Below are 25,877 nucleotides of genomic sequence, written 5' to 3'. Positions count from 1 at the left end.
TTCAGGAACTTGAGCTTCACTTTGTACCAATCTCATCTACACACTTGGAAATTGTGCTGCAGAAGAGCAAACTCGATATTAGTTGATAACAATTTGTACAGCACAAATTGTAACAATTTTCTACACATAAAAAATTCAGATTAGAATCTGTACCTTCCACAATTGGGTCTGTCTTGACATTTGCCTTTTAAAAAAATATTTAATTCAAATCAAAATGGAGTCTTGTATTTTTTGTACAAGGAATAAAATGATTTGCCTGCAATTCTTTGGTTTTACAGTACATTTAAACAAAATTAAGACATTGCATCTACTCCCTTAAGCCAACTTTTCATTAAATAATACAGAAAATGCCAAATTAGAAGAATACTGAGGATACAACAGAAACAAATAGAAATTGACAGAAGTCAGACTCCACAGGCCAGGAAATAACCAAAAAATTTCCTTCAACTACTTACTACAGGAACAATCTCAGTCAATTTAAAAGGATGTTCCAGATATTTAAACTCTTACACCTACCCTTTTAGTGTTTTCAATAACTGCTGGATCTGGTTTTCCATAATTTGGTGGATTTGCATATGGATCATATCCAAGCTTTGCTAACATAGGGGCAATCACTGGCATTTCACGAACTACTTCGTGTGGAATTTTTCCCACCCATTTTGTTAAGGCTTCAATATTGACTGGTTTGATGACTTGATCTGTAGATCGTTCAACTCTGTAATATTAAAAACATTGTAAAGTTTAGTCTTTATATCAAATATGCTTGCAAGTATATCATACATTCCAAATTTTCTCCTTTTATTGACATCATGAAACAGCAGCATTAAATTTTAAGGCGCACACACACACACAGAATGCAAGTGGAACTCAGCAAGATCTTGATCCTCTTCCAAAGTTCATACACAATTGAAAAACAAAGCCTGATATATTATATATATATGTAATAATTTTTCAAATTTATTTGCTATTTTAACAAAACCTTGACAGAAATAAATGATGCTAGCAAATTAAATGATCTCATTCATTAAGAAAGATTTGGTGATAGATTGTACTTCTCTACCCTCCTTCAAAATCAGAAAAATATGGCAAAGTTTATATAAATTCCATAAGTTACATTAAAATTTTCAATTGCTTTCTTCGAGAGCAATCACCATGTTGGGGAATAATAATATTCATTATAGAAAATAAAAATCACGATCTCATGTTTTGCTACTACTTGCACAACTAATTTGCAGAAAATCTATGACCACTGTAACTGATTTTCATTAGAACAAGTTCAAATTTAGTTGACTTTAACTTGGAGTCTAGTGAAACTTCATCTTTATATTACATATTAAACTGTAAAAGCAAATTTACTGACATGGCCAACAACAACATTTTGCAAACTTTGGCTAACAAGCTTAACATTTACTTAATGTAGACAAGTTTACAAATATTTAATTTCCGCATATGCAACACATGATAACAGCTGTGGGTCAAATTTAAAAACAAGTCACATCTTAATCAGAAACTTTTGAAAATCTGCAGATGCTGGAAATCCAAAGCAACACACATAAAATACTGGAGGAACTCAGCAAGTCAGGCAACATCAATGGAAAAGAGTAAATAGGTGGCATTTTAGGCCAAAATGTCAACTGTTTACTCTTTTCCATTGATGCTGCCTGACCTGCTGAGTTTCTCCAGCATTTTGTATGTTACATCATAATGAGAGCTCTGGCCACTTGGTGGCACAGTTGCCTGCATTCTGCTCTACCTCAAGCTGCTTCCTCCTCTTGGTTCACAAACTACATTTGTTTTGGACATAGTCGGTTGATCCTACAATGATAAAATACATTAAAATAGCTTTAAAAATGGTTTAATCATCATAATGGAAAACAGGAGGAAAAGCATAATGAGCATGCAACAAACTTGCACAACTATCACAATAGTATTTCTAATATCACCTCCTGGTTCAGCTTTCGCTAGTTTGGTTCCTGGTGCCTTTCATAGCCCTTATAAGGACTACTTGGAGTGGAGCTACAATGGCTAATGGCAACCACTTCAAGCTCATCTGCGGAAACAGCTTAATTTCTACTTTTGACATCTCTTTTTCCCTCTTCAGGGTGGGTGCAGTTCTGTCGGAGACCCTGACCTGGAGTTACACTCAGACTACAATTCTTTGTAGTGGTGGGACCCACTCCTGGGACTCACAACCAACTGCTTTTCGAAATCCCAAGGACGCAGCCTAGAAGGTCAGCTCACCTTCGGGGTGCTGAGTCTTCATGGCCCTGAGGACAAGCTGCTTCTAAGCCAGTGCTGCTGAGTGAAGCGTCGGGGAAGAAAACAGAATACCGAGAAACATGTAACAGGCTCTGTACTCAGTGAATCGTACATTCGCTTGCCTTCTCTCTCCCTTGTTGGTGAGGGAAGAGTTTGTTGCTGATTCTAGAGCCAGAGAACTCGGAAAAAAGCAACACGGCAGACCTTATCATCACAAAACAGTGAGTCATTTTGTTACATTTCCCCTCTCGCTGTGGAAAGGAGGCACCTCTCTGTCCCATTATTGGGGAGAGAGAGAGAGCCTGTGGTATGTTGGTGTGTGATTAGTTTTTGTTGTACTGCAGATCATGGTCTCTCAGGGTCTTTGCTATTGCTTGCTTGGTGGGTGGAAGGTGCTGATGCTTTCTTTGCTGAAGTGGGGGAGGGGGAGGGTCATTGCTATGCTGCTGCTTGTGTATGGGTGGGGTTAGTAGAGGGGCTTTGGGTTCTACTGTTTTTACTGTCACTCATTCTTTGGGGCACTCTTCTATTTTCGTGGGTCTGCGAAATTGTACCTTTGAACAAGAATTTCAGGATGTACATTGTATACATTTCTCTGACATTAAATGGAACCATTGAACCATAATCTCTCTTCAACTTCATTACTGGTAACGGTTTCTCCTAGCTCTGTGGCTCTTCACGCACCACCGTAAAATAAAATCCTACATTCCAGATACAGTTTATATGGCAATTTATTTTCTAGTCTCTTCCCTCCTTATCCTTTCCCAGATTTTGGTAGCAGAAGCTGCTTTTGCCCATTACGTTGATATGGTCACTGTGGAAATATCTATAACCCTTTAGTCTTTATGAATTTGTAATGAAACAAGGTCTATGAAATCCTAATGTGTTTTGCTGGTTTGGATGAGAAAACTTACAGCTGTGTGTGTTATATGGGAACAAACTATTTTCTTTGATGACAGGCAAATGTCTTATGGCCAGAGAGGATGTTTGATAATGGGAAACAGGTTGGAAACTTCCAAAGATCAATATGAGAATGAGATGAGGATGAAAACAACTGAGGAATGTAATGTTATGGAATGGAGCAACCTAATCACTGTTCTTTGGTTTAAAAAAGTATAAAAACAGAAACAGAAGATGGGAGCTATATTTCCAGATGAAACTTGGCTGGAAGTACATCTCCCCTTGCAAGTAAAATAATAAATATGTTCCAGAACTGCCAAGGGGGAGCTCCTCAGGAGTAGCAGCCGCCAAAGGAAAAGGAAATTTTCTACCCTTGGTAGTTACACTTTTGGTTTTGACTCGTTTTTGCCCTGTACACTCCGTTCAATGCTATGGTATTGAGTGGATCAGTTTCTCTCGTCATGATTCCGACGCATTCGTTGTGACGACAGAAACTTTGACTACAGAAAGAGGTCGACCTAGCGCCAAGGATGCATGAAAGAGATGTGCATTAACATATTGGATAGTTGTTAGTGTCTGGGACACTTATACAGCTCAACCAAGGGAGGGAGGGAGGGAGGGAGGGATGGAGGGAGGGAGGGATATATCTCCAACATATTGGATTTTTTTTTTAATGTCAGGAACACTTACACAGGTTGACCTAGCATTGGGGATGCTTGAAATTTTTTGAAGTTAATATGAGAAAGGAAATAAGTAAACTATCTAATAACGAAAGGGTGTCAGGGATGCCAGGCACCGGAACTAAGTAATTAAATTTAGTAAACCCTACAGGACTCTGTAGTGAAAACTGGTAAGTAGTTGAAATATTGGTAAATGTAAATAGAAAAGTAAATGATGGGGCAGGGTGCATCTTTCCCTGATCCCGAATGAGAAATTAGCATGTGAAAAGAAAATCTAACACTGGAAATAATACAAAGTGTTTAAAGCAGATACATAAGCTGCTCCAGAGAGGAATAAAATGTTCTTTTGGATCTGAAAGAGGGGAAGACGACGAATATGGAAACAGGGATTGGAACAATGTAGCAAATAAGGTAACCAGATATGGTTATGATGAGGCTTCTCCCCCCACCCAGTTACTATGAGAGGGGAAGGAGCTGCGCAGAAAATCAAAACCTAAATGTAATATAGACCACCTCATTCAGGGCACAGCAGCTAAAGGGATATTGTTAAGAATATTGGGACACATGTGCCCTGGGATTACTCTAGAGTGTTGTTCCAAGTAATTAGTTACCAGAGAGCAATACACAAGTCTAAGTGATGATGAGGAAAGGAGGTCAATTGTAAGGTGCTTGCATCTGAACATAAACTCCACTTTGCCAGAAGCACAGTGACGTGCTAGGGAAATAAATGATGAATTAGAAAGAATGCAACACTGATTGTTCTGGGTAATAATAATGGGGACCCAAATAGATGGGTTACATAAATATTACCAGAGGAAAGGAGAACACCCTCTTGCATTTGCGGATGGTGTTTCAAGGGTTGTATGGATAAACATTAAGTCAAGATCATTCAGTGCCAGAACCCACAAAACAGATGGTTAGGAACATTAGTATCTCACTGTTCCAACAGATTTAGAAAGATTTTGGAACTGTTACCTCCCAGTGACCCTACACCTACTGAGGCAAATGATTAGAGCATGAAAGAAGGAAGCATGGAAGTTAGATTTTAAACTCTAAGAATACGCCGGAGGCAGCTAAAGTGTTTTCCATTCCTGAAAATACATGGGATATTGTGTGGTGAAATGCAGGTAGGGGAGAAACCAGCAAAGAAATTATAGAGGAGTGTGCCTACACCTAATCAATGAAGCCATTATCTGGCTCAAATCTGCTGCTTCAGCAGTGGCAATGTGGGTCTTTATGCTCGGAACTGTACAGCAAACAGTTAATACAACTTAAATCCTAACAAATATCAGACATTGGAGTTACAAAAGGGTCTGTCAGAATATTTTGGAATCTTGGTTAATGTGGGGATTTCCTGCTTTAAACTTGTTGAATGTTGTTTACTTGTGCATGATGAATAACTTCCAACATTTCTTTTAGAGTCTTGGAGTAACACATTTCCTCAATTATGCTGAATTGCAACTGAATATTGAGGTAACGATTTAACCCTTAGGAGCAAGAGATTTTGGAGGGGGAGGGAATGCTGTTTTAAGAAATTGTGCCTTTAAGACATTGCGTCAATGTGTTAACGTGTGCCCCCCCCACCCAGTTTTTCTCTCTCTCTTCTTTGGTCCTTTGAAAAAATATGAAAGCCTTCCATGGTGCGCATTTTAAATTTTGAAGTTACTTCAAGGAAGAATAGCACAAACATGTTTTTAAAAACACAAACACGAGAGAATCTGCAGATGCTGGAAATTCAAGCAACACACACAAAACGCTGGTGGAACGCAGCAGGCCAGGCAGCATCTATAGGAAGAAGTACAGTCGACATTTGGGTCGAGACCCTTCGTCAGGACTAACGGAAAAAGGAGATAGTAAGAGATTTGTAAGTGGGAGGGGGAAGTGGAATTGATTTTAGAAAAAAAAAAATCACAATTCCATACTGGCCAGATGTAATCTAAGTTGAGGTAAAAATTTTTGCATTTATATTCCAGATTTCTGAGGGAAATGGGCATTTGGAGTAGATTGCAAATTGGAAGAGAATTAAATTAGCAATTTGAAATTAACAATTTTGGGAAGATTCAAATATTTTGAGGGTAATTCTAAAAACTGCTTTAATAATAAGACTGCTTTCATTTATAGAATATAAAAGATGTTGCCAAGACCTTTGACATATTGATTTTGAGTTTGATTCCTTGAAAAATAGTTTTGATGTAATCAGTGTAAATTGCAAATGGGAGGTGGCAAGGCATTTCCCCAGGGGCTCGACTCTAATACAGTGCGTGGATGACCTCCTGTCAACCTCCCCAAGCAAAGAAGTCTGTGAGCAGGAAACCCTCTACCTTTTACATAAACTAGTCAAGAATGGGCATAAATTTAAGAGATAATTACCTAACATTCTTGAATATTTGGCGCCCTTATTTACAAAAGATAGGATGTCATATTTAAGTGCTCCGACAAAGAATTTGGTTACTTGGGGAAAATAACGAATAATTATACCAAATTTATTTTGAATCCCATGGAGCATGTGGAAACCTTCCAATATCCAGGCGGCTCTTTTTTTTTCTTTTTTCTTTTAGGTAGGACTATATACATGGGGGGGGGAGAGGGTTAAGGGGAGGGGGGGTGGGTAGATTTTATCTTTTCATGTATTCTTTTTGAAAATTCAATAAAAATTATATTAAAAAAAAAAGAATGGGCATAAATGCAACGAAGCAGAAACTACAGATTGTACAACCAAATGTTACTTATCTGGGATGTACCCTATCCCAGGATACAAGACCATAGATTAACTATTGCTTCAATCCAAATCCATACAGCCAATGACTCATAGAGAAATGAACCATTTCTTGGGGTTGACTGGGTATTGCAAAGAGTGGATTTTAGATTATGACACTATTGTTAGGCCTATTCAGAAAATATCTTTTCCCAGTCAGCCAAATACGTTATATCCCAGAAACTGAGGAAGCATTTGAACATATAAAAACAGTGATATTTTTCTCAGCTTTGGGCCTCCCAGACTATAGAAAGGAGTTTCACCTTTTGTTCTCCATGAATGGTTTGTTCAGACCACTTTAACTCAAGAATTACACGGAAAGACAAAGGCCAATTTTTTATTTCAGTGCTCAGGCCCAATAGCCAGAGGTTTATCAGATTTCTTCCAGCAGATGCAGCCTCTTGCCTTGCTGTTCAGTAAATGCTGACTCATTGTGCCACATAATATGTTATCTCCGTTAGGCAAACCAAGTATGAAATCGAGTCATTAATAAGCCCAAATGTTTGAATTACTTACTGTGCAACTCTTATGGCCACTTCTCCCCACTGAGGAAGACAAGATCCATGTTGTTGTGAAACTGTTACATAAGTAATAAAACCTCGTGTGGACCTTACTGATACTTGTATTGTTGATGCTGATTTAACCTTCTTTGTTGACTGTTCACAGTTTCACAATTATAACACTCCAGGAAGAGTGTGAGGGGTGACCGTCCTACATTAAGGCATAACCATTCATATAATAATAGCTGTTATTCTTTTGTGGTTTATGTGCAGTATAGGACTAAGGAGGAGAGTATATTGAAAATGGGTACCCGTTGATCCAGACTAGGAAAAGGGGATTTTGTTTAACTAAAGGTCTGAAACTGTATCATTATTTGAATATTCAAAATAACTGAGTATTGCACTCATACCTTAACAATTGTGTTTTTGACGATTATGGTGTTACCATGAAAATACAGAAGAGGGAATGTGTAAACATATCTGTAACCCTTGGAGCCTTTATAAATTTTTAATTTTTGTAAAATGTAATGAACTGGGGTCTATGAAATTCTGGCAACACATACAAAATGCTGGTGGAACGCAGCAGGTCAGGCGCCATCTATAGGAAGAGGGACAGTCGACGTTTCGGGCCGAGACCCTTTGTCAGGACTAACTGAAAGAACAGATAGTAAGAGATTTGAAAGTGGAAGGGGAGAGGGAGATCCAAAATGATAGAAGACAGGAGAGGGAGGGATGGAGCTAAGAGCTGGAAAGCTGATTGGCAAAAGGGATACAAGGCTGGAGAAGGGAGAGGATCATGGAACAGGAGGAGAGGAGCACCAGGGGAAGACAGAGAGCAGGCAAGGAGTTATAGTGAGAGGGACAGGGGGAGAAAAAAAAAGAAAGAAAGGGGAAAATATAATAAATAAATAAATAAGGGATGGGGTAAGAAGGGGAGGAGGGGCATTAACAGAAGTTAGAGAAGTCAATGTTCATGCCATCAGGTTGGAGGATACCAGACAGAATATAAGGTGTTGTTCCAGGGGGTCAGTGTGGACATGGTGGAGGATTACAAATACCTGGGGATACGAATCGACAATAAACTGGACTGGTCAAAGAGCACTGAGGCTGTCTACAGGAAGGGTCAGAGCCGTCTCTATTTCCTGAGGAGACTGAGGTCCCCTAACATCTGCCGGACGATGCTGAGGATGTTCTATGAGTCTGTGGTGGCCAGTGCAATCATGTTTGCTGTTGTGTGCTGGGGCAGCAGGCTGAGGGTAGCAGACACCAACAGAATCAACAAACTCATTCGTAAGGCCAGTGATGTTGTGGGGACGGAACTGGACTCTCTCTCGGTGGTGTCTGAAAAGAGGATGCTGGCCAAGTTGCATGCCATCTTGGTCAATGTCTCCCATCCAGTACATAATGGACTGGTTGGGCACAGGAGTACATTCAGCCAGAGACTCATTCCACTGAGATGCAACACAGTGTCATAGGAAGTCATTCCTGCCTGTGGCCATCAAACTTTACAACTCCTCCCCTGGAGGGTCAGACACCCTGAGCCAATAGGCTAGTCCTGGATGTATTTCCAGGCATAATTTACATATTACTATTTAACTATTTATGGTTTTATTACTATTTAATTATTTATGGTGCAACTGTAATGAAAACCAACTTCCCCCAGGATCAATGAAGTATGACTATAACCTGAGTGTGGCTTCATCTTGACAGTAGAGGAGGCCGTGGATAGACATATCAGAATGGGAATGGGACGTGGAATTAAAATGTGTGGCCACTGGGAGATCCTGCTTTCTCTGGCGGACAGAGCATCTATGAAATTCTGAAGTGCTTTGCTGGTTTGGGTGAGAAAACTAACAACTGTGTTTGTGTTATATGGGAACTAACTATTTTCTTTGATAACAAGAAATTGTATTTTTGCTCAGAGGGTATGTTTGATAACTGGCAAACAGGTTGGAAACTTCAAAAGGTCAAATGTGAGAATGAGATAAGGCTGAAAATAACAGAGGACTGTAATGTGACTGAATGAAGCAACCTAATCACTGTTCTATGTTTAAAAAAAAGTATAGAAGTAGTTTGGTTGAAGCAGAAGATGGGAGCTATATTTCCAGATGAACCTTGGTTGATAGTATATCTCCCCTCGTACGTAAAGTAATGAATGCATTAACAATGTGTGATCCACTCTGAATTTGTTGTAGTTTGTTTCTTTATGTTGAAAGATCTATCTGAACAGTACATGACATCACTCAACTGCAATTAATACTGTTGAACCATCAGACATCACATGGTTTCAGGTCATACTTCAATTTTTGCATATGCAACTATAGAATACTATTTTACTTTAAAATAGTGATCTATTCATACCATATAACCACTATTTTTCAAACGTGAACCTAACAATAATGAAAATTTCAAGTTCATGGCCAACTCTATTCCCATCCATTGCCATAGCATTGATCGTACAATCTCTGATCTAGAGAAGTTAAAGGTTATGGGGAACAGGCAAGAAAATGGAATCAAGTGCGGGGTCAATTGATTCTAATCACACTGAATGGCAGAGCAGACTTTAGAAACCAAAACAATCTATTCCTGCACTTACTTACGTTTCTTCCTCCTGAACAAGTTACAGCATTTTGGTACAGCGGTGTTCCAAGATCAAGTCATGGAGGTAGCTGAACAATGTTTTCTTAAACACACACAAAATGCTGGAGGAACTCAGCAGGCCAGGCAGCATCTATGGAAAAAAAGCATAGTCAACATTTCAGCCCAAAATGTCAACTATGCTTTTTCCCCATTAATGCTACTTGGCCTGCTGAGTTCTTCCAGCATTTTGTGTGTGTTAATCAGATTTCCAGCATCTGCAGATTTTCTCCTGTTTCTTAAATCTAGGCCAAAGCCCCACGACAAGACTAGGATGTGCTCAATCATTTTTCTGTGCTCAGGAGCACAGGATAGTCTGTTTATCTTTCCTCATAGAACAAGCTGACTACCTTGGGAACCAATCCGATGTAATCTTACTGATAGTTCTCATCACAAATACATTTTTCCTTAGGTGGGGAGATCAGTATTGTACAATAATAATCCAAATATGGACTCTCAGAAACCTATACGATTGGAGTATAATTATCCTCAAATCCTCTCAGAATAAAGATCAACATACCATTTCCCACACTAATTGCTTGATGAATCTGAACAGATGCTATTTGCCATCCCAAAGGATGGAAAGACTTCCAAAGCAATACTTTGAACAACACAGTAAACACTGCCCCTTCTTCAAAGCACTATGATTATATTTGGAGAAGTAATTACCTGCTACATTTTCTACATTGCAAATGGTACTCATACTGTTAACAAAAAACTTTGTAAAATTCTGAAAAGGCTGCGGAAAGGTCTAATACAAATGAAAGGCTTTCATTAAAACTCACATTTTAACTTCTTTGGTTGGTTGTGTAAAAATCCAATTGAATGGGATGGTCAGCCTGCTTGAATATATTACTATAGGTACAAGCCAAAAAGACTTTATGGAACATTTCAGACTGCACTTCATACCAGATAAAGGAAACCCATTCAACAGAGGCGAATGGAAAGTCTGTTCTTAACTGCTAACCATAAAAATCCAGGCTAATTATATATATTTTGCTTGAAACTCTGTTGTATGCAGTTACATTTCTGAATTTAATGTGCAACTCAATCTTTTATAAGAAAGAAAATGAGGCACATATTGATTTGGGAATGAAGAAAAAGAATTACAATAATAGTTTAGTTAATTAAGGTTTCTTACATGTCAGAACATTTGCTACAAGTTATTTCAATTCCCCCTAATAAATTAGTTAAACTGAACACCCAAATACAAGTGAAAAAATTAATTATTTACAAGTGTGGAAGCAGTATTACCATTTTAGAGGAAAGCTATATTCCATTGGATCAAATAGTTCTTTTACTTTTTAAAACTCAAATCAGTTGAATTCTGTGCTTATGTTGGCACAAAAGAGTGTAAAGAATAAAGCAAAGAATAAATTTAACCAAAAATATACTCTGATATCCAAAATATGACAGTTAACTAAATTATCACTGTAACACTCTTAAAACAAATAACTGTAGATATTGTGGAAAACTAATCACAATAAGGTTTACAATAGGATTAGAGTTGTTTCTTAATAATACCCCTGTAATCACAAAGACAATCTGGAGGTTCACAAAACACAAATTTTGTTTCTTTGTTTCACTGATGGCAAATAATATTAAAAAGAATACCATTTTCAAATTGCTTTTTCATTAAAATCTACAATTATGTAAGCTTTAAAGTAAACTCATACTTACTTAGAAAGAGAAACACCACCCACTTTTCCTATCATTTCTTCATGATGCAAAACTGCTGTATTCCAAGGTATGTCTAGGAACTGTAGAACATTTCTCATCCATTTTGCTGGATGTAAAACAAGTTGTTCATAATGTACTGGCAAACATTTATTAAATCCAGTTTCCAAACACTGGTTGTACATCGTCTCAATGGCACGGTTCCATTTGGTCAAGCAGTCTCTGTAACTGCTGAGATCAAAACCTGCTATGGTAACTTTTCGAGTAATCATAGAGTGAACTGAAGCACGACCATCTCGTATCATTAGAATGAATTTGGCATTTGGAAAAATTTTACTTAAGTATGTCAATGATTTAAGAGCAAATGGATCTTTATTGCACAAGTATGTAGCAGGCTCTCCATGTTTCACAATTATTTCTAGTAAAAAGGCTTGCATGGCTGAATCCAGCACTTCATCTGTTACTCCAGCTTCATCCAATCGCTGCTTCTCTCGGCCAGATTTGCTCCACATATGCTTCATTGCCAGGATTCTCGGAATAACCCTCGTCTCTTCCCCACAGCGAACATCAGGATGAGCATCAAGCATGGCCCTCATGAGTGTGGTGCCACTCCTTGGAACTCCTCCAATAAATATTAATGGCATGTCTTTGTTGTACGCAAATCTTTTTGAACTATTTTTGAATCCAGTTCCTGAAACATAACTTAATGATCTTCCGTTAGCTAACATGTTGGGATGTTTATGGTTGTGATCTATGTTATGATGGCATTCTAATGCATAACGGCCCAGGTAAAACACAGTTAGTGAACTGATCATTAAACATACTAAAAGCAAGTTGTGTTTTAATTTGCCTATCATTTTGAAATATCGCAACTATAATTGATACTGATTCAGATGTCCAAAATAGTTTCCTGTAATTTTGTTTACATCAATTCCAAGGCATCAAAAATACAGGGGCATGTACATCTGAAAGAAAAACAAAAAATAATGAATTACAGTTAAGAACATCTAGAACAAATTTCATCACACAAATGAAACTTTTCATCTCAGTTAATCAAACAAGCTATGTTATTCTTCAATTTATTTTGAACTGCAAATGACAAGAATGAAGTTTCATTTGTTTTCTTCCAAAAGGTTGAGATGCTGTTGGACAAAATTCCAGAGATGAAAGCCAAGACCATATACATTATAAACCAGTACTTGGAGAAAAAATGTTACAGCAATAACCAAAACCAGATTCAAAATACTCAAATATTGTCCAAGTCCTGCTTTAACAGTTCAGACCACCAAAGAGTTAGCTGTATTTTTATAACAATAAAAATCATAATTCCTATTTAGATTGTAATAAACTTCAAACACAGGGGCATGCTACAATGCAGATTAAAAACTATGACAGGCTGTTGCCATGTTCAGCAAAGAGATCTCATCTGTTAAAATCGTGCCTCACTCAAATTCAGTAGAATCCCACCATCCATTCCAATATCATTTTTTTCTTCCTCCAAGATACCTGGCTGAAATTGTGATTCATTTGCTCTTGAATCTCCCTTTCATGTTCACTATCTTAAAATACATAGTTGCTTCTATGTACAATTTAGTTGCAAGTCTTTGAGTTCCAAAGCAAATCTGGCAATGTAACAACATTCTTAATAAAGAATCATGAATGGCACCCTCTTGAAATGTTAACAATCCCTCAGACCCCTCTTCAGCCTTTGATTGTCTACTCATGCACACCCAAACCTGCTCATGAATCTTAACGTATAACCATCTATCTGACACTTTATTAGCCTCCACATTAACTAATCCTCTCATGTGATAGAGAGATTGAATCGCCTGGGACTATACTCTCTGGAGTTCAGAAGAATGAGAGGGGATCTTATAGAAACATACAAAATTTGGAAAAGAATAGATAAGATAGAAGTAGGAAAGTTGTTTTCATCGATAGGTGAGACTAGAACTAGGGGACATTGCCTCAAGATTCAGGGGAGAAGATTCAGGACAGAGATGAGGAGAAACTGTTTTTCCCAGAGAGTGGTGAATCTGTGGAATTCTCTGCCCAGGGAAGCAGTTCAGGCTTCTTCACTAAATATATTTAAGAAACAGTTAGATAGGTTTTTACATAGTAAGGGAGTTAATGGTTATGGGGAAAAGAAAAGGCAGGTAGATGGAGCTGAGTTTATGGACAGATCAGCCATGATCTTATTGAATGGCGGGGCAGGCTCGATGGGCCGGATGGCCTACTCCTGCTCCTATTTCTTATGTTCTTACATACCAGCTGTGTGGTGAAAAAGGCACAACAGTGCCTCTTTCACCTCAGACAGTTGAAGAAGTTTGGTGTGGGCCCCCAAATCCTAAGAACTTTTTATAGGGGCACAATTGAGAGCATCCTGACTGTCTACATCACTGCCTGGTGTGGGAACTGTACTTCCCTCAATCGCAGGACTCTGCAGAGAGTGATCCGGACAGCCCAGCGCATCTGTAGATGTGAACTTCCCACAATTCAGGACATTTACAAAGATAGGTGTGTAAAAAGGGCCCGAAGGATCATTGGGGACCCGAGTCACTCCAACCACAAACTGTTCCAGCTACTACCAGCTGGGAAATCATACTGCAGCATAAAAGCCAGGACCAACAGGCTCTGGGACAGCTTCTTCCACCAGGCCATCAGACTGATTAACTCATGCTGACACAACTGTATTTCTATGTTATATTGACTATCCTGTTGTACATACTATTATAAATTACTATAAATTGCACATTGCACATTTAGACAGAGATGCAACGTAAAGATTTTTACTCATGTATATGAAGGATGTAAGTAATAAAGTCAATTAAATTCCTGCAATTTTTAAATGGAGGCACAAGAGACAAGGGTCCCCATCCTTTTCTGCACCGCGGACCAGTTTAATATTGACAATATTCTTGCGGACCGGCTGACCAGGGGGGCAGGTGTTGAAGTAGGGTTAAACTCACCTCAACATGTCTTTTACATTTAGGGTTGCCAACTTTCTCACTCCCAAATAAGGGACAAAAGTAGCAGTCAAATCCCAGGACACTTTACCCCAGGAAAGCCTATCATGACCATGAAGCCTTGCGCGGGCACCTGTGTGCGCATGCGTGACGTGCCGATTTTTTCCCCACAAATCGGTTTTGCCTTCATTTTCCTGACTACACTGTACATACATTATTACTACTTTATATAGGCTGTGTATTTATAATATCATTCCTGCTTTTGCTATATGTTAGTGTTATTTTAGGTTTTGTGTGTTATTTGGTATGATTTGTTAGGTTTTTTTGGGGGCTGGGAATGCTCAAAAATTTTTCCCATATTAATTAATGGTAATTGCTTCTTCGCTTCATCCCATTTCGGCACGAAAGGTTTCATAGGAACGCTCGACCTTAGCGGGGGAAACACAGGACAAACCAATTTAGCCCAAAATACGGGACAGTTGGCAACCCTATGTTCAACAGTGCCTGACAGGGAATAAGGAAAGGTGCAGCTGACTCACATCGTTTCCTCACGGCCCAGTAGCTGCTGCTGTAGATGACCAAAATATCAACAATTCCTTCAGCTGTACCACAGGTAATGCTTAACCCATCAAGTTCTTAGATCAGATTGTTTGTAGCTGGAGTTTTAAAATTTATTCAAATCATGCTCATTCCACTTTTCCCTTTCTCTGTAACCATCACAACTGCCCAAGTTGAGCTCCAAAATCTCTTCAATAGGGATTTCATTAAAATTTAACTTTAACCAAGTGCTGAGTTACTAATCGTAATACATCCTTAATTTTACTTGTGAAATACTCCGAGACATTAAGAAAATACAAATGCTACAAATTATAGTTAACTAGCTTCTCCATAAGCTTTATTAATTGTAATCACATTTAACAGAGCCATTTATGGTTCAGAGCATACCAACAGATTTTAATTTAAGAGAAATTCAAACTCTCTGCCCCAGCTTCTCAATAAACTGAAATTAAAACCATTTCAAAACAGTTATTTAAAGAAGTACTGTGCTGTGGATAGAGAGGAACCCTTGGATGGACAATATTTTGATTTTCAGAAGGTGCTTGATAAGGTCACACATCACATTATTGAAATGAATAAAAACTCGTGGTCAGTGAGGTAATGGATCAAAGGCCTCAAATTTTTACAATGCGTTTGGATGAAAGCAAAGATCTGGTTGCTATATGTACTGATGATACAAAAAGCAGGCTACTGAAGAGTACACACAGGAAGCTACAAAAATAAAAACAATCAAGCAAAACTCCACCATAATTGATTGTTTTGAAATCTCAATGGTCCATTAGATACTGCTTCCTAAGCTCCACTTAAAAATACACCAAGGTGTCAGCTCCTGGGTTCACTTGAACATACCAGGGTCCTGCTCCCATGCTCCTTTTAACCTCAATGGATTCACTGGAAAATATTAAACTATAGTGTAACGCACTTTTTTCCAAGTTGAATTAAAAGCATGCTGGAATATTAATTAGACTAGCAATAGTCCAATATAGTCTGCTAGCCCAGCAGCATAGAGTGAGTGGTTGGATTTTAGCTTTCCTATACCAAGGTGAAAGACTACACAGCTCTAAGATGCAGAAAAACCTGGGTGTCTAAATGCATTATTCAGCGAAAGACTAGCATACAGGTAGAGAAAGTAGCTGAAAAAATAATGTTATTCTCAAATACAAATCCTTTGATCCAACTCAATTATATAGGATCTTAGTAAATACTGGTAACCTTATTCAAGATTGGATGAAAATGTGTTGGAAGCAGTTCAGACAAGGTTTGGGGTTGAGCAGGTTATACATGACTGAATAAGCAAGACTTTTATTTTAGTGGAAATTAGAAGAGGGAGTTGGGGCTAGATCGACTAAAAAGTCTTGATGGGATGGATGTGAAGACTTTTTAGAAGAAAATAAAATGACAGATGTTTTTCTTCAAGACAGTTGCAAATGTTGAACTCTTCCTCAAAAGGGCAGTGGAATCACAGACTTTGTTGGATTAAATTGTTACTTTCTTGTAGTTTAACTTTCTTTATGCTTGTTTAAATGTGTACATAATCACTAGTTTGTCTGAATTTCCAGCAGATAGTTGGTTGTGTATTTCTGTAGTTTCTTTGTAAACCTAAATGTCATGGTAGTTTAAGACTGTCTTTACTTCACAGACTGTTATCTAACCAGCTTCAACAAGTTTGCAGTATAGAAAGAACATGAGGTCTGGTCTCAAAATGCTGGTGGAACGCAGTAGGCCGGGCAGCATCTATAGGAAGAGGTACAGTTGACATTTCAGGCCGAGACCCTTCGTCCTGACGTCAACTGTATCTCTTCCTATAGATGCTGCCTGGTCTGCTGCGTTCCACCAGCATTTTGTGTGTTGCTTGAATTTCCAGCATCTGCAGATTTCCTCGTGTATGAGGTCCATCCTATTTTTCTTTTAAACCTTTGTTTACTTTTTCATTGTTGCGTTACTTGTTTGGCAGGTGCAGGCTGACACTGTATGTACTACGATGGACATCCAATAAAATGGCTATAACCATAAGATTTGTGCTTCCAAAGAACCATCTGGACAATATCATTGCCAGATCCAACAACTTTGAATATTTACAAGGTAGGAGGGTAGATAGATTCTTGAGTAGCAAAGGTTGGATAAGTCGGGTGGGGGAGTTTAGTGAAGATAAGCAAAAATACAGAGTTTAATAACAATCAGATCAAACATGATCTTAGTGAATGGCAAAGTAGGCTCAAGATGTCAAATAACCAACTCCTGTTCTTAAATGATACATTCATAACCAAAATGGCACATTCACCATTTATTTATCCAAATCAATCCACAAGCGCTTTTTTTTTTAAAAACAGAAATTCAGGGGAGTTAGTATTTCAAGACGCAAAGTAACAGATTGCCTTTAACACTACACAAGCAAATATCATTTACTTTTCAGCATCTAAGATTGCTTAGCAAGAAACCACTTAATATTTTTGAGAAGTGATTCGGAAATTACTTAGATTAAGAATACAAGCATACATTTTCCTCTAAATTTGAGATAATCCAAAACTTCATTGCCCATCTTCCAATGTACTCTTTGTAAACTATTGGCTTGGATTTCCTCCTTTTAAGATAATCTTTAAAAACACTTCTGATCAAACTTTTGATCATATGCCTAAGTAATGCCTTGACTCAGTGTCCAATTTAGCTTCATGCTTGTATAGCATTCTGCAATATTTTATGACATTGAAAGAGAATAGACACATACAACCTGATAATGCACAGTAAATTTCAAAGACTTCAGCTTTGGAATTCAGATAGGAAGCATGTGAACAATTTAGTGGAATTATATGCAAAAGATAATTAACGAATTATAATTATTAAACTTTTGTGGAGTTAACCAAAGATGAACTGAAATTGCTGAATACAATGAGCACACTGTGTGTGCATTATAAGGGTCCCACGTTACCATAGCTTGTTAGTGTGATGCTATTACAGTGTGGGGTGTCAAGAGTTTGGAGTTCAATTCCAGCAGCCACTGTAAGAAAGTTTATACATTCTTCACGTGAACATGTGGGTTTCCTCCCACATTCCAAAGACATACTGGTTAGTAGGTTAATTGGTCATTGTAAATTGTCCTGTGATTATGTTAGGGTGATGTGTTAGGGTGATGTATGTGGGTTGCTGAACAGTGCAGCTCATTGGATTGGAAGGGTCTATACCACACTGTATTTCCAAATAAATAAAACCATGATCATCTATTCAATTGTTCTGAAATCCTGACAATTTGGCACATGGTTCAACAGGTGCTGATTTCTGCACTAACGTACCAGGAATCTAGTCTTCGTGCTCCCTTTAAAATTTACGAGGTTCATTGGAAAATTTATTATATTACGAAGCTGTGTAACATCTCAAAGGAGTAAGATTGCAATATTAATTGGAACAACATGCAATACTTTAGAAATTCTGCCAAAGTCCTAAACACACTAGATAAACAGAAGATTAGTTTATCTATCTTGTACAAAGAAACCCAGTATTTCCAATGACTTCTTTCATTATTTACAATATTACAATTATACAAGAATCCTTAATTTATCTGAAATATACTAAAATTAAACTGAGAAACTGTTTAGTATAGTGGCAGCTACACTTTTCTACAAAGTATACTTCTCTATATAACACTGCCAAAATACTGTTATTACAACAGAGTGATAATAATTCACAATTTTAATTTTTTTTAAACCACATAGTGAACAAGTTAAAATATATTTGGTAACACTAAAAAAAATCCACCTCTAAGCAAAGAGCCAATTTGTCATACATCAACAAACTCAATCTCAGGTTACGTCAATCGCCCTAATACTCTTCTCGATCATACTTGCCGTTCTGGTAGAGTAAAACTAACTGATAGGACAAATCGGAAAGTATACCACCTGCTAGGGACTGTTAGGCACAGGACATTTTTCAGGATTATGGAATGGTGTTAGCAGCTAATCAATAAAAACAAGAATCAGTCTTCAAAGTAAGACAAAGATAATTGTATGATTACACAGTACTACCTGCAGACAGCAAACCTCTCTGCACTGTTGCTAAAGGCTATTTTTGAGCCTGGATTAGTAACAAATGTATTTGAATATACGGAGACTCTCAACAGTCCATATATGCTTCCACTGTAAGTATGCAATTATGTAGAGCTAGAACATTAAAATAATAAACTATTGTGACTATTGAAATAGTTATCAATCTGCTGCTATTTTCATAAACCAACATTATGATTGCAATGATGCTAAATTGGACACTGAGTCAATGAATTACTTGGGCAGATGATCAAAAGTCTGACTGAAGTATTTGCACAGATTATCTTAAGGGGGAAATCAAAGGCAGAGGGGTTTACAAAGAATACATTGCTGTGCTTAAAGAGTGCAAAACCGGAAGGTACTCTTGTGCTGAGAGAATATTTCTAGAGATTCTCAGAGATCTTCGAGAATGACTGAGTTATGATGACTAAAGGTGGGTTATATCTACAACTCCAGTCTCTATGTGGTTCATTCAAGCCAAAAGCCTACATTTCCTTCACTCCAATAATAAAGTAAGGGTTACCAAACTATGGTGCATCCGCATACATTCATAAAATGAATCGCAAGTATCAGCATATGGAACACTTATTTTTTTCAAAAATCTCAATAGCCTGCTTTCAATGGAGTCAAACAGCAATAAAGAAATTTATCAACCCCTTATATTGCGCCTGTGCAGCCTCTGGCCATCTGAAGGCAGCTCAATAATCAAATCCTCAAACCTGGCACAAAGCTCTTGATCTTCTTTGCAGTAATGATTCCTACTACACTTCTAAGACATGAGCAGCAGATGCTCTTAAACCCACGATACTGAGAAAAACAAAGTATTCCAGGACAAAATGGAATTTTCTGTCCCATCAAAATGGAAGAGCTGTTCAAGATACAAAAGCTCAGCAAATACAATACAGCACATGTTAAACTACGTATCCATTATCTCTGAAGCAGCCCCAGCCCTCGTCACAGAACACTGGTATCACTGGCCACCGCAATACTCACAGAATTATAATGCAATCCATCACCCTCGGCCCCAAGAAACCGTCCATGAAAATCAGCCAAATGCAAAACAAAGACACGTGCTCTGAATCTGCAGGGAATTTTTACTGAAATGCCTCTTCTCATTAAGTAACAAGGCTCAGGGTGCTAAAAGTTGTTTTGGCTGCAGTCTAAGCTCGTTACATTATCAGATAGCCTAAATGAAGATCCAGCTTCACTGTTTCCTCCAAATTTAGATTACTTTATCTTCAGCTAGATAAGAAAACAAAACCTATAGACTAAAAAATAGAACTGTCCAGGAAGGCACCAGAACACTCAAGCCCTTTTATCGGCGGCATACAGATTGGCAAATTCATGCTACAAACTTTGTAGTATTTCCAGCATGTAGCATGAAGGCACTTCGGGGGCGTGGAGAGTCCGGCAGACCTGCCATCCCGAGACAAACAGCACACCAAGTTCACTAGGAACCGCATCCCCGGCTTCTGGAAAACACCCCGGGGCGAGGCTAAATTAGTAGGAAGCAGGATGAGGGATGTTTTTGCACAAAGGTGAAGGGGGACAGGAAGGTCGGCGCTCGGGGGCTCCGGCCAAGGTAAACACCCGCAGTCCCGACGCCACCACGCGGCAGGGCGGCTCCCTCGCGTGAGCGGGGCGGGAAAGGAAGGGGTGGGTGGGGGGCGACCAACCGGCCACGGGTCTCGGGGACTCGAGTTCTCTCCACACCCCCCCCCACCCATTTCACTCCGTACTGTTATTCAAACGATGGCTATTCACTTTCACAGCGTGAGCGGGCGGCCGAGACGCTCGTCGGTGCTACGCTACTCACCGGGAGGGATCGGCGGGACGGATTCCAGAGGCAGCTGTCTCCCCGCCGGCCGCCATGTCGCCTCACTACCCCCTCATCCCCCTTCCAAAACTCTCCCCCTCCGCCAGTCGACCCGTTGGTGATTGATGGGGCAGAGTGGCTCTCCCATTGGCTGGTCGGCGGTAACCAGGTGGCCGGTGATTGGGCGAGCTGAGCGCTCGGGGCGGGAGCAAGATATCTGCGGCTTTAACTCTTGGTAAAGAAGCAAATAAACGGGGTAGACCATTCGGCCCCTCGCTCCTGCTACCGTTAGACATGATCATGGCTAATCTTTTACACCGGCGTCAATCAGTTCCACGATTCATTTAATAACTAAATAACAGTCTTTCCTGAATGCATTCTGTGAATGAACCTCCACAACTCTCATGTTGAAAATGTGAAAAATTCACCAGGATAAGGGTAAGATATTTTTCTTCCATCTCAATCTTGAATGATTGATCCCCGAATTTGAGACAGCCGTAATGCTAGACATCTAAGCACCAACATTGTGCCTGCTATCTACTCTATTTACTCCCTGTAAAAAAAAAGTGTCAGTCCTGACGAAGGGTTCCGGCCCGTTATGTTGATTGATCGTTTCCACGGATGCTGCCCGACCTGCTGAGTTCCTCCAGCTTGTTGTGAGTGTTGCTTTGACCCCAGCATTTGCAGAATACTTTGTGTTTAAGTTTCAATTACAATATTCCTCATTTGCATTTACTTCGGAGAATATTGACTGTCCGAAAGTGGCTACATAAAGTTGATTATTTGCGATCATTGTTTTACTTAAAGGAGTGTATATGTGGAGCAAGGTAGAATGAACGTGAATGGAGACACAATAGACTACTGCTGCTGGAAATGGGGGGGGAATAAACTGCTCTAAGAACTCGGTGGATCAAGCAAAATCGGATAAATAACTTTTCAGGTCAAGACACTGCATCAGCACTGGGACTATAGAGGGAAGATAGCCATACTGTAGAAAAGCTGGTGGGGGGGGGCGGGTGGCGGTTCCCAGAGGCTGGTACATGATAGAGAAAATTAGTAAAATAGTAGATGAGTAGGTGAAATCATGTGGATGAGGAGTGCAGAAGGGTGGAGTCAGAGGCTGATTGGTGATAGGTGGAACCAGATAAAGGTGGGATGATGGCAAGTAGAACCAAGTGGGGAGAGAGAGGGAAGATGAACAAATAGGCAGAAGTAACCAGTAATGAGTCCAGGCAGTGAAGGGGAGATGGTGGTGGGAAAGGTTAACAAAGGAGGAGAGATCCTGGATGTACTGACTGGAGTTTGAGAGGAACATAGGAGGAATGAGTTACCTGCAATTTTTAAAAAATCAGTATTTATACCATTGGGCCGTAAACTATCCAAGCAGAATATGAGCTGTTTTTTTTTACCTAGTTTGCATTTGGCTTCACCGTGGCAGAGTAGTTTTGAGACAAGAACTGTCATACATAACCAATAAATAGACAGCCATAGCTGGGGGGTGGTGCTCAGGCAAATGCCCTGTGGCCATGCATTTGATTGGGAGATAGTGGAAGGGATGAAAAGAGAACTTGTGAATTTAAAAGATGGTTCTAAATTAGATCAGTAAGGGCGCATGTTATCCAACCATTTCTCTGGGAGCTGATGCTGCTTATCTATCTAATTTCAGCAATACTTGTGTTTGCAGAAATTATGGAACAATGAGTATCAGAATGTTTTTTATCTTTGCTGAAAATATCCTAACAAAACCTGCTATGTTTTTCTTGTTGGAACACATCAGCCAGTATATTCAATACCAGACTGAAGTAACGTTTTGGAATACTATTCTGTGCCAAAAAAATGTTCAAATAAAGACTTTCTCATAGATATTTAAATTTTGCTCACATTTCCAATATCTTATCAAAATTTCTGCTCCTCAGAATGGCAACAGTTCAAGCTTGCAATCATTTGAACCATCTTTATGGCTAAATGCTAAGATCTTGCAACCCAGTCAAGGGCTTTGAATGTCTTTTTCTTTTAGTCAGAATATAGCGAACCCTACATGAAGATGGGTATTCCAGTTCAGAGCATCCATCCCACTGTGTTGAGCTCAGACCAGCAACACCAGTGTTGTGCTCAGCACCAAAATTGAGTCCAGTCTCACAGCTGATAGATTATGATGGTGCACAGGTTCATTAAGTGGTTGACTGAGTCTTCCACCAAGAAGCACAATGTCCTGACCCGGACCACTTCAGTCATCATCAGCAATGCTGCTTCATTGCAGACCTTGTTGCTCAGCTGGCTCTTACCTATTGAAGAACTCTGGCTGGCTGCGGTAGAAACAACCTGTCACTGACATTTCCTTCACTGAGGCACCTTGGGGTTGAGTGGCTTCGAGTGGCAGATACTAAAACTCCTTACTTGACAAGTAAAGCATAATTCCAAAAAGACAGTGACAATGACTATCTTCATCCTTCCCCCGCTACACACACACACACACACACACACACTTCTTTCCACTAATCGTGCTTCAAAACCAGAACATACATTCTGTTGAAACTTTGCTCAAATGGGCAGTCTTCGTGTGGAAACTTTGATAGTTCAGCTATTTTGATCCAGGCCACAGCAACTTGATAGCCAAGAGCATCATCATCACTCTCAAAATCTCCTTATAATTCTTTTCTCTTCATTGCCCATTGCTGATGGTCATTTTGATTAAAATAGTTCACTTCTGCATCAGTGGCCTAGCACTGGGGGGGAGATGTGTGCAAAGTGGAATGAGGCTGTTGGTGCTTTCAATAATCACTGCCTTGGACTCAGGTACCGGATTAGGAGATCTGAGGCATCTGTGGCCTTGGAAGCCAAGGATGAAGTAGGAAGGGAGTAGAGAGGATGATAATCTGCAGCTTGATTCCTCTAATTGCATTTAAACCTATACAATACATGCCATAAATATACTGTTGAATCAGAACCCTTAAAATAATGGCACAATGTCTTGTATCTATTGGGAATTCAGATACACCATATTCTAAAGCACAAGTTAGGGCCTCTCCTGACTGCAGCCTTGGATTCCAATCAAGGCGCCAACAGTCAGTTTCACCCAAGGTATCGGCTTGTGAAAAGCGTATGATGTTTCAGATTCACGGTTCAGAGTGAGGCACACAGATCTTTGTTTTCCACCAGACTATTCAAGGCAGGAATATTGTAAGCAAAATCATGTGGCCACCTGTCTTTCAGTGTAACAAGGGTAATGGATAACCTGATTAGTCACGCAGAGCACCAAATGACCAATAAATAGCAGATTGAACAATCAACTGTATAGTGCCTTGTAAAAGTATTCAGCCCAACCCTTTGGTCACATAAATTAGTATTACAACCAGGGATTTTGTTTAATTTAATGGAGAAATTTTTATCTGTGAATCATGTGCTCCTTTTTTTCCACAGTAGAGCCCGAAAACAGGGAAAACTAAAAAACTAAAAAAACTAAAAATTCGAAATCTGAAATGTCAGCCAGTCAGAAGTATTCATCTCCCTTTGCACAGTACTTAGTTGAACCAACTCTCGCAGCTATTGCAGTCAGTAGTCTTTTTTTGATAAGTCTCTATTAGCTTTGCACAACGTGACGCAGCAATATTTGCTCATTCCTTCTTGAAAAATTGCTCAAGCTGTGCCAGGTTGGTTAGGGAGCAGCAGTGGACAGCAATCTCGAGGTCTTGCTAGGGATGTTTTATTAGGTTAAAGTCAGGACTCTGGCCACTCAAGGACGTCAGTTTGCTTCCTTTGAAGCTACTCCACATTTGCTCTGACAGTGTGCTCTGGGTCATTGTCCTGTTGAAAGACAAACTTCCTCCCTAGTTTGAGCTTCCTGGCAGAGGCTAGCAGGTTTTTTATCCGAGAGCTCTCTGTATTTAGCAGCATTCGTCTTCCCATCAATCCTGACCAGATTTCCAGTCTCTTATGCTGAAAATCATCCCTATGGCATGATGCTACCCCCATCATACTTTTCAGCAGGAATGATGTTACCCGGATGATGTGCAGTATTAGATTTATGTCTTATGTACTGCTAAAATAAAAAGCATATCCTTGCCCATAAAGACTTTGCAAAACATCACTTAGAAGTAAATATGCGGAAGAAGATCTTGTGGGTGAGACCAAATATGGAACACTTTAGCCTCAACACTAAGCTGTATGTGCGGCGTAAATTTAGTAGGCTTGACTATTTGGGGCAGCTACTTATCGGCCAAGATGTACTGGTCCTGATGTATCCCAATTAACTGGAATCCACTAATTCCATTGATTATCTTTATGCCTACATAAATTAGACATATGTTAACAATGTGCAGGTAGTATCCAACAAATGGCTGACTGCAGCATCTAGTAGATGTGTTAAATTGTGCAGTCTTTTCCTAAAGTATCAGTTAACAAATCACTAGCTGGAAATAGTAGTATTAATTTTACAACATAATTTACTCTGAACAGACTGAAAATGAACTCCATCATGGATGCTTCCAAGCCTGGCCAAGAGAGGAGGAGGGTTTGACAAGGGGATAGCAACCCCATCCTGTAAAAAACTCACAGCTGCAGATATGCCAACAAAAGCTCCAAAGACCTCATCCCTGGAAGAGGAAGGATCTTTGAAGATGGACTACACTTGCGAACAATTTGAAAAGTTGGCCCAGGACGGAGGACTCTGGCGATCTGCTATCAACAGCCTATGCCCCAATAGGGGCGGTGGGTTAAGAAGAAGAACACTAAAAAAATGTTCATGATCGAAAAGTGAAATTAGAACAAAGGCAGATGATAACCTACAAGTCATTAACATTAAACAAGTGACAGGTAAACTGACAAAGGAATAAACAGGAAATTAAGGTATATAGACCACGTACAAGTAGATGTTTGGCTTAAATTGGCATCATATTCAGCACAGCCATCATGGGCCAAAGGATCGAATCCTGTGGTTAAAAATATGCTAGAGCAAGCACCTGACCAGTAAGCAAAATTTTTTTTAGGACCATAAAGAACTTGTAAAAAACAATGACAAATTGGATTTCCGTATTGTAACGATTGTAAAATATTTCCTACATTGCAACAGAGATAATATTTCATAAGCCTTGGAGTA

At 39.2% G+C, this 25,877-nt stretch overlaps 1 protein-coding gene across 6 annotated transcripts in view; it reads right to left on the bottom strand.

Annotated features, from left to right (window-relative positions):
• Positions 1–20,930, bottom strand: part of LOC134336701 (BTB/POZ domain-containing protein KCTD7-like) — a 117,375-nt gene extending 96,445 nt beyond the window's left edge. For 5 of the 6 annotated variants that reach the window (XM_063031082.1, XM_063031083.1, XM_063031084.1 and 2 more), the window contains exons 1-3: positions 20,783–20,927; positions 11,412–12,373; positions 517–715 (exon numbers count right to left, since the gene is read on the bottom strand). In XM_063031082.1, coding sequence (XP_062887152.1) covers positions 517–715; positions 11,412–12,265 — 1,053 coding nt within the window. In that variant the 5' untranslated portion in view covers positions 12,266–12,373; positions 20,783–20,927. Of the gene's footprint in view, positions 1–516; positions 716–11,411; positions 12,374–20,782 lie in introns of all 6 variants that reach the window. The other variant, XM_063031088.1, reaches the window with a different exon arrangement.
• Positions 20,931–25,877: the final 4,947 nt, after the last annotated feature.

This window comes from Mobula hypostoma, chromosome 23 (genome assembly GCF_963921235.1).
Source record: "Mobula hypostoma chromosome 23, sMobHyp1.1, whole genome shotgun sequence".
NCBI lineage: Eukaryota > Metazoa > Chordata > Chondrichthyes > Myliobatiformes > Myliobatidae > Mobula > Mobula hypostoma.
This window is presented reverse-complemented; position numbering and strand designations above follow the sequence as displayed.